This window comes from Parasteatoda tepidariorum, chromosome 6 (assembly GCF_043381705.1).
Source record: "Parasteatoda tepidariorum isolate YZ-2023 chromosome 6, CAS_Ptep_4.0, whole genome shotgun sequence".
Lineage (NCBI taxonomy): Eukaryota > Metazoa > Arthropoda > Arachnida > Araneae > Theridiidae > Parasteatoda > Parasteatoda tepidariorum.
Genome location: NC_092209.1, coordinates 13,621,832 through 13,637,028, shown reverse-complemented (window position 1 = coordinate 13,637,028; position 15,197 = coordinate 13,621,832). Strand labels below are relative to the sequence as shown.

The window sequence follows — 15,197 nt, the reverse complement described above, 5'->3', positions numbered from 1 at the left end:
TTGTTTTAACAATTTGTAGGTTTCTGCAGCTGTATTACCCAATTTGAAGCAAAATTTAATGTTAATTCTTTGCTCAATTTCACTTCGACAACAGGAATTTAAGAGCTCCGTTTTAATGCTCCTTTCCACGAGAACCACTCACTTTAGAATGGCGCCGATTGCACTGCACATGCGCAAGAAAACACTCTTCAATATGCAATCATTATCGCCATCTTCCGGCTTTTCTTTCTCCTACAGTTACGTCAGTCCTGGAAATTAATAGCCGGACCTTGTATATTAAACTACAAAACAAATTTTATATTTTATCATGAAATATAAAGAGCTAACGAAACATTGTATATAAGTTTTAAACAAGAGAATGTCAAACCAAGTTAATTTTTTCTTGAAATATTTTTTCACCTAACTTCGACCGAAATTAATTGCATACGAAAAAATTTGTCCCCCCTGATGGTTTGGTGAAAAACATCAAAAGTGAAGCTTGTCATTGATGAACAATTTACTTCCTTGCGCATGAGTTCTTAATAAACCATAAAACATAATAAGCGCGTAGAAGGTTTTTTGGATTAAATTTTTTCCTTTACACGGCGTATATTGAAATGAGAGTGAGTAGAGCTATAAAAAAATTATGAAAGTAATTTTTATTTCTGCTAAATGTACATACATCACTAGAAAAGAGTTGAGAAAGAACGCAATGCCATCATATTATGGTTTAAGCCTTCAACTAAAATTGAAGTTTGAATCATCTTCAAGCATTTATATGTAAACTCAACAATTGTATGCAATCACTTTTTTTACACAAGATTTTGAAATAAACTGAACAATTATTTTTGAAACGATGAGATTTAGTTAAAGGAGTGTTGATTCAAATAATTTCAAACTCTTAAAAAAGATGCATAAAACAATAAAAAGAAATATTTCTCGTAACTATGAGTTTTAGTTTAAAGCGCATTGAATCAAATCCATTTCAGAAAATTTTTTTCCCCGCAAGATTTCAAAATACGAACAAAAATTTTTTTTAAACGTTGATAGTTAAATGCACATTGATTCAAATCCATTTCATACTTTTTTTTTTTCTTTGCACAAAATTCCAAAATGTAAACAAATTTTTTATTTTTATTTGAAACGATAAGTTTTAGTTGAATACGCATAAATTCAAACCCGTTTCAGTGTAATTCTATTTCATGGAATTTTAATTAGGTGTGACCCTTATTTAAATGAACTAAATATTATCAGCTAATCCTCTTAAAAAAAACAAAAAAGATTAAGTATTGTTTGCAAAATACCAATCCAATTCACCTGAACAAACACTGCGGGGGTGCGTGTTATTTTTTCCCCCCAGCTTCCGGCTATTTGGGTCAGTAATACATATTTGCAGATGGACTCGATTAAATTTCAACTTTTTGATGAGACTCTCAGGTAGAAAAGGTGAAATTTCTTTTCGTTCTATTTTAAGATGACATTAGAATACATTTCATGAAGTTGTTTGCACATGAAGTGTAAATGAGTATGATAATCTTTTCAACTATTGTGCTAAGTTCGTGAGATTCCCATTATAGTGCCATTCTTTTGTATTCTATTTCTGTCATTTAAAGTGATTTAAAATGGAAATAGGAATATGATTTTCAGTTATTTAAATTTGAAGAAAAAAAATCCTTTATTAAAGCTAGGTGGCAGGGCTGAAAGCCTATAATATATCTCAATAAACGGAAAAGAGCAAACACATTAATTCTAGCATTATTTTTCGAGAAAAATAAAAATTTCATAACTACCACAATTTTTTTTTGTTGCAATTATAGCAAGTATATAAAAATTAATATTTAACGCTTGAAACTTAAGCGATTAAAAATTTTTAAGAAAATAATGTTACTTCTCCCATTAACTAGCTGTTTATCTTTTAACTGTCTGTCTTTTACCGTAGATAGTTTATAAGCTTCCCGTTAAACGTATTGAAATAAGTATAAAATTTTATAAACATAAATTATTCGAGTTTTGTGCAGTACATATTTATTGGTGGAAACAAACTAAACCCGAAATTCTTAGAACAAAAAAATTTTAAAGACGTAAACATGATTTCAGAGCCATGTCGATTTTTATCTGACCACTAATATATCTATTTAAAGTATATTTATGTGTTGCAGTGGACAAAATTCTTTCGATTCTAATTTATTTAAATATTAATGTGTATTATAAGTAATGATATTTATTATAATAATCATTACTTTAATTATATTACATACCTGCCAACTCTTCTGGATTTTCCGGAAGATTTTATTTTCATATTTAAAGTGGTAGCAATACTCAGGTTATTCCAATTAACTCTTTGAATTATAATGATAATTATAAGTGAGTTTGACCACCAGTACATATAAATAATTATAATAAATATATAAATGCATAATAATCTCTGGGCAAGCGAATTTCAATGGGATTAAAATATAAATTTATTTTTGAGTCAGATTGTTTATCGTTTATTGTTTTACAACCACTCTGAAAATCCATTCTCGGAAAGAGTGAAAGTTGGCAGGTATGATATTATGCAATTCTTGGTACCTAAGATCATGTCAATTTGATTTTAACCTTTATTATGTTTAAATTATTTGTATGAAGCGGTGGATAATTTTTTTTTTTAAATTTCTTATTTCAATTAGCTACCACTTGTAAAATTATTTATTGAAAGTTCTGTATTTCAGTAGTATTTGGGGAGGTTATACATTTAGGTTATATATATAAATTGTAGAGTTAAATTGAAATGTATTAATTTTGCAACCACTCGAAATTGATAAAACACAATTTTCCGGAATTTGTAAGAAGTGGTAGTTATGTTACTACCAGGCTAGCCAAGTTTCTACCCTTTATGAGGAAATTTCGCCTGGTGGTAGATAGCTAAGTTTTATTTCTTTGTCTTTTTTTTTTTAAATTGATTATTTAAAGTTTTTATTTTTTCACTTCACTACATGTAAATGATTTAAAAGTTTGTATAAAATGCCCCTTTCTTACATCTTTCTCGCGATGAAGCTTTTAAAATAATTGTAAGAGCTTCAGCTTTTAATTGTCTACTGCTATATGTAATATTTTACAAAAATCGGCAGGTCTGTTATTACTACCGGAAAATATCTTTTGTAAGGAGTGTGCAAATTGTTAACGTAATTTTTACGTGAAAATGGTAATGGTTAACACGTTGAATGCCATGGGGATCACCGGTGACCGGAACTGAGTTTGTTCGTAGCGCCACGGGGTCACCGGTGACCAACGAAGCCAAGATAATTCAAAACACATAATTCCAGTAAATGTTTACTTTTTTTAATATTATTATTGTTACTAAAATGGTTTGAAGAAATGAATGCAATATAGAACCCACGAAAATAGTTTTTTTTATATACAAAGAGTTGCCGATTTTCTCCGGACGGCGAATAAATATTTTCAAGTGGTAGTTAATTAATTATGATTCTCGGCTTAATCAATTCAATTTAGTAGATTTTTATCCATCACTATTTCTAAACAATTCGTAGGATTATATAATTTACTACTTTTTTTCAGATATGTCATGCTAAACCTTTTAAAAAATTAGCAAAATCTGTCAAATATTTGCAAATTTAGTTAGTAGTTATTTACCGTTTGGCCAAACGGGCAAGCCATGTAATGTTAGCGTGGCATTCAACGTGTTAATAATGATTTCGACTGCTCTAGAGTCCCTGGCCAAATTATTAGACGTACTATAAGATTTTATGTAAAATCTGAGTTATCAGGTTATACCATACAACTTTAATGGTTTTACGCGGCTAAAACCAGTTTGCATTTGTTTACGTCCGCGTATCAATTGGTTCACATTGTAATGCAATAAGATAAAAATAAATACAATTAGGAAGCATATAAAAAATCTCCTGAATAAAAACATATTACATGTATGTTGAAATGTAAAAGTATAGCATACAAACTCGTGCAAAACATGTAATTATTAAAACACTATAGCGAGTTTATTATATTATACTAATATAATACCTGATATAATAAATATTCTATATTTATATAATAAATCGTCTAATTCAACCAATTGTTGCAACCGAATGTAAACAAGTACAAACCGGTTTCAGTCACGTAAAAACAATAAAACTGCATACCTGCCAACTTTTACTCTTTCTGAGAATGGGTTTTTCAAGTGGTAGTAAAGCAATCACCGAAAAACAATCTTGCTCCAAAATATATTTATATTTTTACTACGTTAAAATCCGCTGTCGTAAAGATTAGTATGCTTATATATATTTGTTGTAATTATTTATATGTAGTGGTGGTCAAACTCATTTATAATTATTATTTTAATTCAAAAAATCTAATGGCATGACATGAGTTTCGGTACCACCTTAAATACGAAATTAAAATCTTTCGGGAAAACCGGAAGAGTTGGCAGCTATGAAACTGTATTGTACCGCCTGATAATTCAGAAATAACGAACAATTTACCAGTGCATGCCGAAAACTCAGCATTTTTATAAAAAAAACGTTTGAGACTTAATTCCCATTCAGTATTAGAAATTTATTATTATTATTTTATAATATATATTTTATTTTAAAGTCTGGTATTAAGACGCTTTTTAACTTTTAGTATATCTAGTTTGATAGAAAAAATTGGCTAAACATGAAAATATTTGTTACAAATAGTACTTTAACTAACCCAAAAAAATTGAGTTTTTAATCGAGCTTTGAGTGGCAAAAATGTATGAAAAAGATAAATGAAGCAACTGAATTAGCATAAAACTATCGATGCATAATATTAAATACAATTGTCGCGGCGTCCTATTAAAAATAAAATAATGGAAGGTGGAATAATCAAACTTTTTGCCTATTTTTGGATTAAAGGGAATAATTTTAACTTCTATGACACGATAAAAAAAATTAGTTTTAAAAAATACTATTCTTAATTTCTAATTAAAGTGTAACCCAAAATATTTAATATTATTTTGTAATAAATATTTTGTTAACATTAAATTAAAACTTTTGTTTGTTAGTTTAAAGTAAATAGGCTACCACTTTTTAATAGGACACTGCGACCACTGCAAATAAGGATGTGAAGAGAGCCATTACCAAACAGTGGTAGCACATGATTCTTTTCATCAAGTGAATTAATTATTTTATTACGTTGTCCAAAAAAAACTGCTAAGGAAATTTCGCAGTTTTGAAAAATAATTTCTTTACTGGTAGAAAAGTTATTATATCGATATTTTACTTACTACTTTTCATATTATTATTATCGTCAGGGGAGCAACCCTTCCTAGAAGCCGCGGGGGTGAAGGGTCCCCATGTTAGGTCCCTTACGTCACCACTGATTATGTAATCTGCTTCTAGATAGTTTTACGTATCGTCCTAACTTTTGTATATAGGTGTAAATACTCTTATTTTGCATTTAGCTTGTCGGCTTTTGGCTTCTCACTTCGCCTTATGATTTTTCATTTATTATATTTTTGCCACTCCTTGTATATAGTTTTCAGTTTTTATCGTTTCTATTTATTATTCTAATCGAATTTTACTTATATTATGCTTATTACAGATGATACCGGCTACTTCAACTTGGAGGCGTTTTTCCGACCGTTTTCATTTTATTTCGTACTTTTATTTAATTCCGTTTCATATATTCCGACGAATCGGTAATAGCAGCCTTCGGTGGCAGACTCCAAGATTGTGTATAGTTTGTCTTAAATAAGAACTCCCCCAGACATTCGTCTAGACCTGTGGCAGTGACTACGGTAACAAGTTATGACATTTTCAAGTAGGGGTTGGGGGTCACTGTTTTGAAGTGGTTTCGGCTCGGGAGGGCGAGAGAAAGGGAATCTTCGGTCTATTGTGTTAGTCCTAGAGTGAAGCTACCCTCCCTAAAGTGCGCCATTCTTGTCTCCATAGCAACAGACGGCTACACACTTTGTGGCGGGAACAGTTCTTAGCTTAGACAAACTATATATTGTTACTCTAAGATAGGTACTCTGCCAGACATTCGTCTGGAGCTGCGGCGGTGACTATGGTAACGAGGTATGATTATTAAGTAGGAGTGCGGGGTCCCTCTTTTGGACTGGTTTCGGCGAGAGAAAAAGAGACCTCTTCATCAAAGCTACCCTCCCTAAAATGCCCTGTTCTTGTTTCCATAGCCCCAGACTGCCGCAGACTTAGTGGCGGTCAGAGTACCTATCTTAGACAAACAGTACTTCATAAACTATAAATATTTATATTATTTGGTAAACGCGAATGCCTCTTTCTTAAAGTAAAAAAAAAATTTCACACGCTCAAGCCTCTCATTACAGTTTTGCCCTTTTACTTTAATATTTGTATGTAAGAAACTGTCCACAATGAAGTCAAAACAATCAAGATAAATGTGTCCTCTTTCACGTAATTATGAATCCATAATAAACACGTGTCTTGAGATGGTTAACCAAATAATAAGATCTATTTGGATAATGTTCTCATCTCTGATAATCAAGTTTGATCCATTAGCAATTTACTTGAACTGAGGACCGTCAGCAAGGTAACCCTGAAACACCCTCAAGCTTTTTAATCAAGGAAGCAGAATGTGTAAAAGTCACACACCTGCAAGTAGATTACACACGCGAAAAAGAACTGCGTTTTCTGTGGGTCATTGACGGCCATTAGGTCATGGTCGATTTTGCCAGGAAGTTTGAATTTTTTTCTTCTCCTCTTTACCCGTCTTCTTTTACCCACTGACCTACCTAAACAAGCAGACGGACTCAATATAATCCAAATTAAAAGCAAAACAAACTTTAGACAGAAGTTGCCAGATTGTATTTAAGGTTTTAAATAGGATTATGTTTCTTTCTTTTTTTTTCTTCTTTTGCTCATCATCGCCTTTGTTTGGGATTACGTTGAAAAGAAAATGAAGTTTTTATTAAAAAAAACATTTTTTTTTTCGATGAATAAAATGAATTATTTTTCTCGACATGGATTCGCTTCGTTGAGAACCATTGTGAATTCGTCGTTGTGGTTTATGTCTTTATAGCCTTTGCGTTTTCTCAGAACTTTACTTTTTCTGCTTTTTTCTTCTTTTGACGCGTGAAATCGATGAGTTAGTTTCTAGCAAATTTTTCGCTTGAATCGTTTGAGTGAAAGGTAATTTTTCGCTTCGTTATTTGCTCGCAGTTTTTTTCTTCTTATTTTTTTGTTTCGAAACTGAAATAAGAATAAAGGATATAGTAATTACCACAAATTATAACTTTTCTACCTCAAAGTCAAGCCTCAAATGATCCATACTCAAAATGCAGTGCTTCAAAAAGTGTTAATAGATATTTCTTTAGTCTTAAGTAGATTTACAAGGGTTTTTCAAGAATATAGAAGCAACTCTACGCTTACTCTAGGTAAAAAAAAAAATTTCAGCAGCAAATGTCTTGAAAGATAACAAAAATGTTGACATTATTCGAAAGATCATGCTTGAAACTTTTTACTCTTGCATAATTTCCATCGATTTAAATGAACGCAGAAAATTAAAAAGTTTTTTTCTTCTTCAATGCCACTATATTTAAAAAAGCATTCTAACACAAATATTGCAACCGTATATAAGTAATTCAAAATTGCTGGTATGAAAACTCGAAAAAGTTGTTAACTTTCTCTCCTCATTCTGGACGATCCAAATTTTGCATGAGTAAAAATAACATCATTTCTAAAAGCTTCTAGCAACATGATCAAAATGTGCCAAAATTTTTGCAATGTAACATTGTCCAAAACATTTATTGATAAAAGAAAGATTGTTACATAGTGTTAGCATAGAAGTGTTTCCATATATTTGCCGAATCCTCGTTTCTTTCTGCAACTTACCATTTCAGCTTTGAAAAGGCATTTTACTTAGATTACAGGTCCAATTTCAAATATTAACTGTAGAAATTAATATTAATTAATGGATCTGGTTAATAGCTAATTATTAAATAATTATGGTAGACATAACTAGCTTCTTATTCTTGCAAAATAAATTCGAATAAGAAAACGTTACTATTGCGTTCCTTCAATGTAAATTTTTTATGCACGTCTAGTTTTAAAGTAAGTTGGTTGGCTCTTGATTATCATCACCACCTATTGTTGCACATTGCTGGATTCTCGGGCTTAAATATAATTTCAATAATGCCAAAATTGTTTTCCCTCCTGTCGTGTCAGCTCATCTTGATGCCCTGGAATCTAGTTTCATTCATATGACAGCCCATTCCTTTTTTAATGACATGAGTTTCTTTCCACCTCTCTATAGCGAATGGATTTTGGTTTTTCGATCTCTAGTTTTTTTCCACCGCTATTTATTTTCCATATTTTCGTTGGCAACTTTATTTGTTTCAAATCTCTTGCTTTCCTTGCTGACGTGTAGCGAGGCTTGAAAATGGGTGCCTATTTTCAGTGTTCGAAACAGGTCGACTTTTAATATCTTCAAAGGTTTTTGAAACAACTGAAATTTATGTATCATCAAGTACATCATGTTTATTATTATATATTCTCATTATGGTGAATTCTGACAATTCATTTTTTTTGGTTAATTCATTTAATTGAATTTATTTTATTTGAGTTTTATTATCAACTCCTACTTTATTCAAGAAATTTGCCAGATCTCACACTTAAGTGTGAGATCTGGCAAATGGTTATGGTGAGATGGTTATGGTGAGATCTGGCAAATGGTTATTTTTCTTAGGAGCCCGGATGGATGTTAAACATTGTCTATCTCGCTTTAAAGTACAACTGCAGGCAAACACTGCAGAAATCTTACTGCCTTCTTAAATACTTAAGAAAAATCTTGTTGTTAACTAAGGCGCTACCTCTAAGAAAAACGTTATTTAAAAAAAAAGCAACTGTTGGCAGCTATGCTAGTTTGGTCATTTACGATAAAAAATTTAGTCGTCGTAAGATGAGTTTTTAAATCTGGATAAACTATTAAAGCATGAATCATACAATTAAGCCTAACGGAAATTGATACATTATATATTACTTGTTTTTCTTAGGTTAAAACAAAGAGAAAAGTACGCTCTAATTGATGTGAATTTTCGACTATAATTAAAAGATGTTTTAATTGATCCTTGTGTTCGAATTAAAATGAGTCGACAATAATTAAAGAAGCAAAAGAATGCATAAATCAGACATACCGCTCTTGGGCAATCGAACACATCTCAAAGATAACTCGTACCTTTCATAAAATCTCGTTATCGCTATTTGCAAGAATATCCTTATGGTCAAAACAAGTTATTGGTCACCTTTCATGCAGATTTGTCCATCATTTATGATTACAAAAAGGCCGACTAGATGAATAAGTGTCTTTATTTCATTAATCATCAGGTGAAGTTCGTGAACGTATTGTGGACTTCCCAACTAGCCATTTCTTTTTTCTTTCCAGCGTCTTAAAAACGACCTTTATGTGTTTAGATAATGAGACAGCTCTAAGGCGCACCAAGCCCAAACAAGGACTATTCCACCGCCCTTGAACTTGAAAATGAGCGCAATCATATGCATGCCAAACTTTTCAAGATCGTTTAACCTTCGCGTCCTTGCAACATTGTAAAGGGTCACATGTTAGGTGTCACATGCTAGTTTATTAATTTTTTTACTTATATTAAAGGTGTTCTAAAATGCTTTTTCCCCATTGATAGTAAAAGAATTACTGTTTAAGTCTCTCAATCTTGAGGTAAAACTTTATTTTTAAATTGCAAAAACTAGCTTACCCAAAAGATTTGTTTGCATGTTAACCCGCACGGATGAATAAGTTAAAGCCCGTCTTGGGACCCTCTTTGGGTTAATTATTTGTCTAAATAATTCGCATAGACATAGTTGTTTGTAGTTTAGCTCTTTCTGTGACGAAAACGAACCTCTAAAATCGTTATAATTTGCATCTCTAAAACGGGTTTTTTAGTCTACTATTATATCTGAAGTCTAAGCACCTTAGTTTTTTAAATCCAAAGAGGAATGCAAGCCTACCAACTACTACACTTTTTGAAAAGTATTTTATAGAATAATAGACGTTTAAAAACCAAAGCTTTCAAAAATTTTTGTAACTTTGCCAACATTTTAAAAGCTTTACCTCAAAAGAGCTGAAACAAAGTGGCGTTGCAGATGAATTTTTGAATCATATTTATATGTAGTTGCGGTGAAAATAAAGTTTAATGAATAAAAATAATACTTTAAAACATAAACATAGCTACCACTAGAATAATTTCTGTCAAAAAGAATAGAAAGTTGGCAGCTTTGGGTATGCAGCAGAAAGAAATAGACAATAAGAGATGACAACTGATACAACATTTGATGATACAACATTATGATACAACATTTTCGGTTAATTTTAACAACTATTTAAAAGACTCGACACGTCTTTACTGTAACAAAGCATCGTATGACATAGGCCTTCTAATTATTTCGAAGTTATTTGACAGTTTTGCTTGAATACGGAATAATAATCATTAAATGAATTGTTATATAACTATGTTTCCGATAAATGTGCAATATGTTAAAGAAATGCCTTTCTGTTTAGGTGTTTATTTGTTAACAAATAAATAAAGATTAACAATTTTAATATACACTCACTGAGGAATGTTTCTTACTACCATTTCTGTTAACACTCTTTTTTTGTTGTTGAGATATTTCGAATCTCTAATTGGCAACAATTTTGTTTCATAATAATGACTTTAGACTAGAAAGTGTAAAAAACGAATGTGAGGTCCATTTGCAATGACAATGGCCTCAAGAATATAATACGTTTAAAATTGTAGATTAGTTTTTGAAAACATTTTAAAGCTATTTATAACCATTATTTTAATTATCTATTGTTTTAAATGTCTCTTCAACTTTCAATACCAGTTTTGCCAGGGATGACTAAAAATGTAAAAAGTGGTGATAATTGCTATTCAAAACTTTATTAAAAGAAATTCTTATTTGCGTCTCCTTTTAGCATATTTTTTTTTCATTTTCGCTAATTAAAATTTTAGGAAGAACATTAGAACATAGCTCAAATATCAGTGCGCCGCCGAGAAGCGGCATTGTCTGATTCGTCGGATTTTTGAGACATATAATGGTAAAATGGGCGAGAAAAGCTTATGTAAGTGATAGTTAGTCCACTTTGTCTGCGTCTCTGTGATAGTCATGAGTCAGGCGTCCTGGAAATACCACTCGTTTTTATGTTGCTCAACTCACTAAAGATAACAATTTGTTGCTCAACTCACTAAAAAAGATAACAATTTATCAATTTTGCTTTAAACCTGAAGAGCTTGAAATGTTAGTTCTAGTGGTAGTTACAGGATTCCCATGGTCTGAAATTTTTTTAAGGTGGTAGCAAAAGTGAGATAGATCTAGATGTTTTAAGCACTTAATAACTATTAATTTTAAAGGAAATATGTATGGGTGGAAATATTTCGGGAATAATTTCGTAATTTACAAATGAAAGATAAATATATAAGCATTTTTCTGTTGTCTTGAAAAATCTTAGCTACCACTCATTTATTTTTTCCTGGTAGTGGGAATCCTGCAGTTAAAGAGATAATAAATAAATAAATAAAAATAAATTGAGTTTCTACCACTTTTTACATTTTTAGTTGCATCCTTACTATACAACACTTAAGAACAAAATTTCGTTACAGTGAAATCTCACGGAGCTTTCATATTTTTATACCAAGCCAAAAGTCACGAAATAAAAAATAAAAAAATTGCAATGTGACTTCTGGAGTTTGTGAGTGGTAGTCAGGTTTTGTACTTACCTGGACACGTTTAAAAAGTGGTAGATATTTTTACGAACAAGTGTATATATTAAAGGAAAAAAGTGGATGATAAGAGGATATTAATGCACAAAAATTTTCATTTATTAATGTTCGTAGCTATCAGAATACATTTCTAACTCAAAGTAAAAAGAAAGCTGTATGTTTGAAGTTTTAATTAGAAATAGAATACAAATAGGAAATTTGTAATTTTTCAGATTAAATTCATAATATTTTAAAAATTTTTCCATGTTTTTACGAATCCGAATAACAGCGTTCGGGGAACAGAGTCTTCTAGTGTTAAGACAAAATCTCGCACATTTTTTTTTTTTTAATAATTAAAACAAGAAGTTTTTGCACAATTAATTTTTGTTTAAGATGTTATATCTGTTACTGTGAATAACCGAAATTGGTGGTTGTTGACTTCAGCCGGTGAATGTTGATAATCACATTGTCCGCTTTGGTAAATGTCCAAAATACATACTAGATCGAGTTTAGTGCCACTGCCCGGTATACTTTACATCAATGCTTTTTTTATAAGATTCAGTGCCACTGCCTGATATACATTTGCACCGTAGGGGAGAGTGGGGTCAATTGTAAAATTTTTTACTTAACTATTTTTAACTAACAAAAAAATCCAATATATTATTAGTATTAATTGATAGACGAGTAAAGTAGACTCTCTTCTAGTAGAAAAAAAATAAATACCTTAATTTAAATGTTGTTATATTAGTTATTAACAATTTTTGACAGTTGTGCACTTGTTACAATTGTCCCCACTTACGGGGTCAATTGTAACAGTTCATAAATTCAACTAAAACATAGTTAATTATACATATTATCATAGTTGTGATATATTTTTTTATTGATCAAAATAGTAGTGATATTTTAGGAGTAAAAATAATAATGAGCAGAGACCTAAAGGGTTAAACTTTTAACTTTAAGGGGTTAAAAATTTTAATTTATGCTGTGAAAGGTGACAAATAAAATAATGCACATGCAACATAATATAAATGATATAGGAAACTATTGGTGGTTCTTAAAGAGTTAAGTAATGGTTTGTAAACATAAGATTATTTATTTTCAGCTGTTACAATCGTCCCTTTACTTATTGTTACAATTGTCCCCAAGACGCCATTTCAGCTTCATTTGTTAAAAACAATGCTAGTTAATTAGCAAAACTAATATTTTTTTTATTGAAATGTTAATTAAGGTGTCCACTTACATATTCGGTTAATAATTTTTATTTGTTTAAACAAAATTACTTTGTAACAATATAATATTCTAATACCAAAAAAAGTACTTACGCAGCGTCAAAATATCTTTTGTGATGTAACTCTTTCAAAAGTACATAAAAATGGCTGACAGCAGGGGCGTACATGTAGATATATTAAATACACCTTGTGCGCCACCTAGGAACCAAATCTATAACCCGACACTCGAAATTTTTGCTCTGTTACAATCGTACCCTGTTACAATTGACCCCACTCTCCCCTATACCCTATACTGATTAACTCCGAACACTGATGTTTCCCCTAATCTATCCTCAGCAGATATTAAGATATCGAATAAATATAATAATATAAATTAATATTAAATCGGATAAAACAAATGTTTCGGAAATTCACCAACGCGACTATGTGAATGTTGACATTCACCGGTGAAAGTTGGCATTTCTCTTGATTTCGATCCTTCACGGTAACATATCGATATCTCTACAAAGAGATTTAATTGGAATGTCAAAAAATATAATAAAAAAATAAAAAAATGGCAGCTGCTATTGTGGTATTAACTAATGAATAGTTCAATTTCTATATTGAATAGTTATAAATTTCTAAATTTTTATGGCAGATGTTCTATCTCTGTTTAATTTGTAAGGTTAAGTATTTCAAATTAAGTTGAGAGTTAACTCACCAATATCAGTAGTGAAGTCAATGATGCTGAGAAGGAGCGCATCTTTTGTCGGAGTTCAGGGACTGAGCGTAACGCCTGAAAAAGAAAAAAAAATGTTTGAATAAAAACTCATTTGGTTCATCTAAACAAAATACAGTAATCGCAGAACCTTTTACTAAAATAAAAAGTAGTAGAAAAATTAAAACATCACCTACATGTCTTAGAGAGAGGCAATTTATATTGATTACAAAAGCAGTGCTGCCTACTACTGCGCTTCTTACAAAATATTTTATAGAGTGGTAATCAGTTAAAATCTAAAGCTTTCAACATTTCGGTAATTTTGCGACATTTTAATAGCCCTACCACAATACAGTCGTAACAACGAAGCGCTTCACATGAAATTTTGAATTATTTACTCACAGTAGTGTGTATTATAACTTTAACCCTTTCAATACGGCGAAAAACCAGCAGGGGTGAAAGCGAGACGGAAAAGAGGAAAGGCTGGTAGTAAAACCATTTCAGTTATAGCTAGTTTTTAAGGAGTTTACTTATTCTTTTTTAAATTTTTCAACAATATCTACTTTATCTTGGAAAAGAAGCAGTTTTATATATATGCCAGAATTATAAAAGAAATCTTGATAGTTACAGATATTTCATTTTTTTCGAAAAAAATGCTGGAATGAAATGCTTTATGTACCAGGTTTTTTTCTTTTCCGTCTTGCTATATAAGGGCTTTCACCCATGGACAGCACGTGTCCTGTCCGGTGCAAAAGGGTTAAACCAAAATCAGGGATGTCAGTTTTCATTTGTCATATAAAAACTTTTATTTATTTAAAAATGTATTAAATTATAGTGGTAGCTACGTTAGTTAATGCTTAAATAAATTTTTTTTTATTTCATTTAATCCTATTTTCCACAAAACTACATATAAATGATGTAAAAGTTGATTTGCAACGCAACTTTTATCCAGCTTACTCGAGATAGAGCCCCTAAATTAAACAGGCCGACTTTATATTTATTGTTGGAGCAAAGAGCTAACATAAGCACAGCGAATAAATATTTTCAAGTGGTAGTTTATTAATTGTAATTCTTGGTTTAATAAGTTCGATTTAGTAGATTTTAATACACCACTATTTCTAAACAATGCGTAGGCTTTTATAATTCACCATATTTATTATACTTATTACATGCTTTACGTTTTTAAAAGCAAGCAAACATTGTCAACTATTCGCAAAATTTACTTTGTAGTGATTTACCGTATCTGAAATTATTTTGGCGTGTCCGGAGCAGTTGGCATTTCTGTAATAACATAACCAATACTAACTTACGATCTTTTTTGCTCCAATATTGCTTGATAGGTCAGCTCTGATAGTATAGGAGCCTTAACTCGAGATGATGCTTTTAAAATGCTGGCAAAATTACCAATAGTTCTTAATGCGTCGTCTTTTAAATGTTTTCTACTCTATACAAAATATTTTTCAAAAAGCGTACTATACGGAGAACTCATTAAAACATAAGCAGAGATACCACTAGAAGAAGTTTTCCTAAAAGGTTTTGACAGACCTACAAACCGAGTTCTAAATAATTGAAATGGCATATTTTT

At 30.9% G+C, this 15,197-nt stretch overlaps 1 protein-coding gene across 2 annotated transcripts in view; it reads right to left on the bottom strand.

Annotated features, from left to right (window-relative positions):
- Window positions 1–15,197, bottom strand: part of LOC107451110 (uncharacterized) — a 114,153-nt gene that overhangs the window by 10,393 nt on the left and 88,563 nt on the right. For both annotated transcript variants that reach the window (XM_071182004.1, XM_016067103.4), the window contains exon 2: window positions 13,616–13,690. In XM_071182004.1, the coding sequence (XP_071038105.1) occupies window positions 13,616–13,657 (42 nt within the window). In that variant the 5' untranslated portion in view covers window positions 13,658–13,690. The remainder of the gene's footprint in view (window positions 1–13,615; window positions 13,691–15,197) is intronic.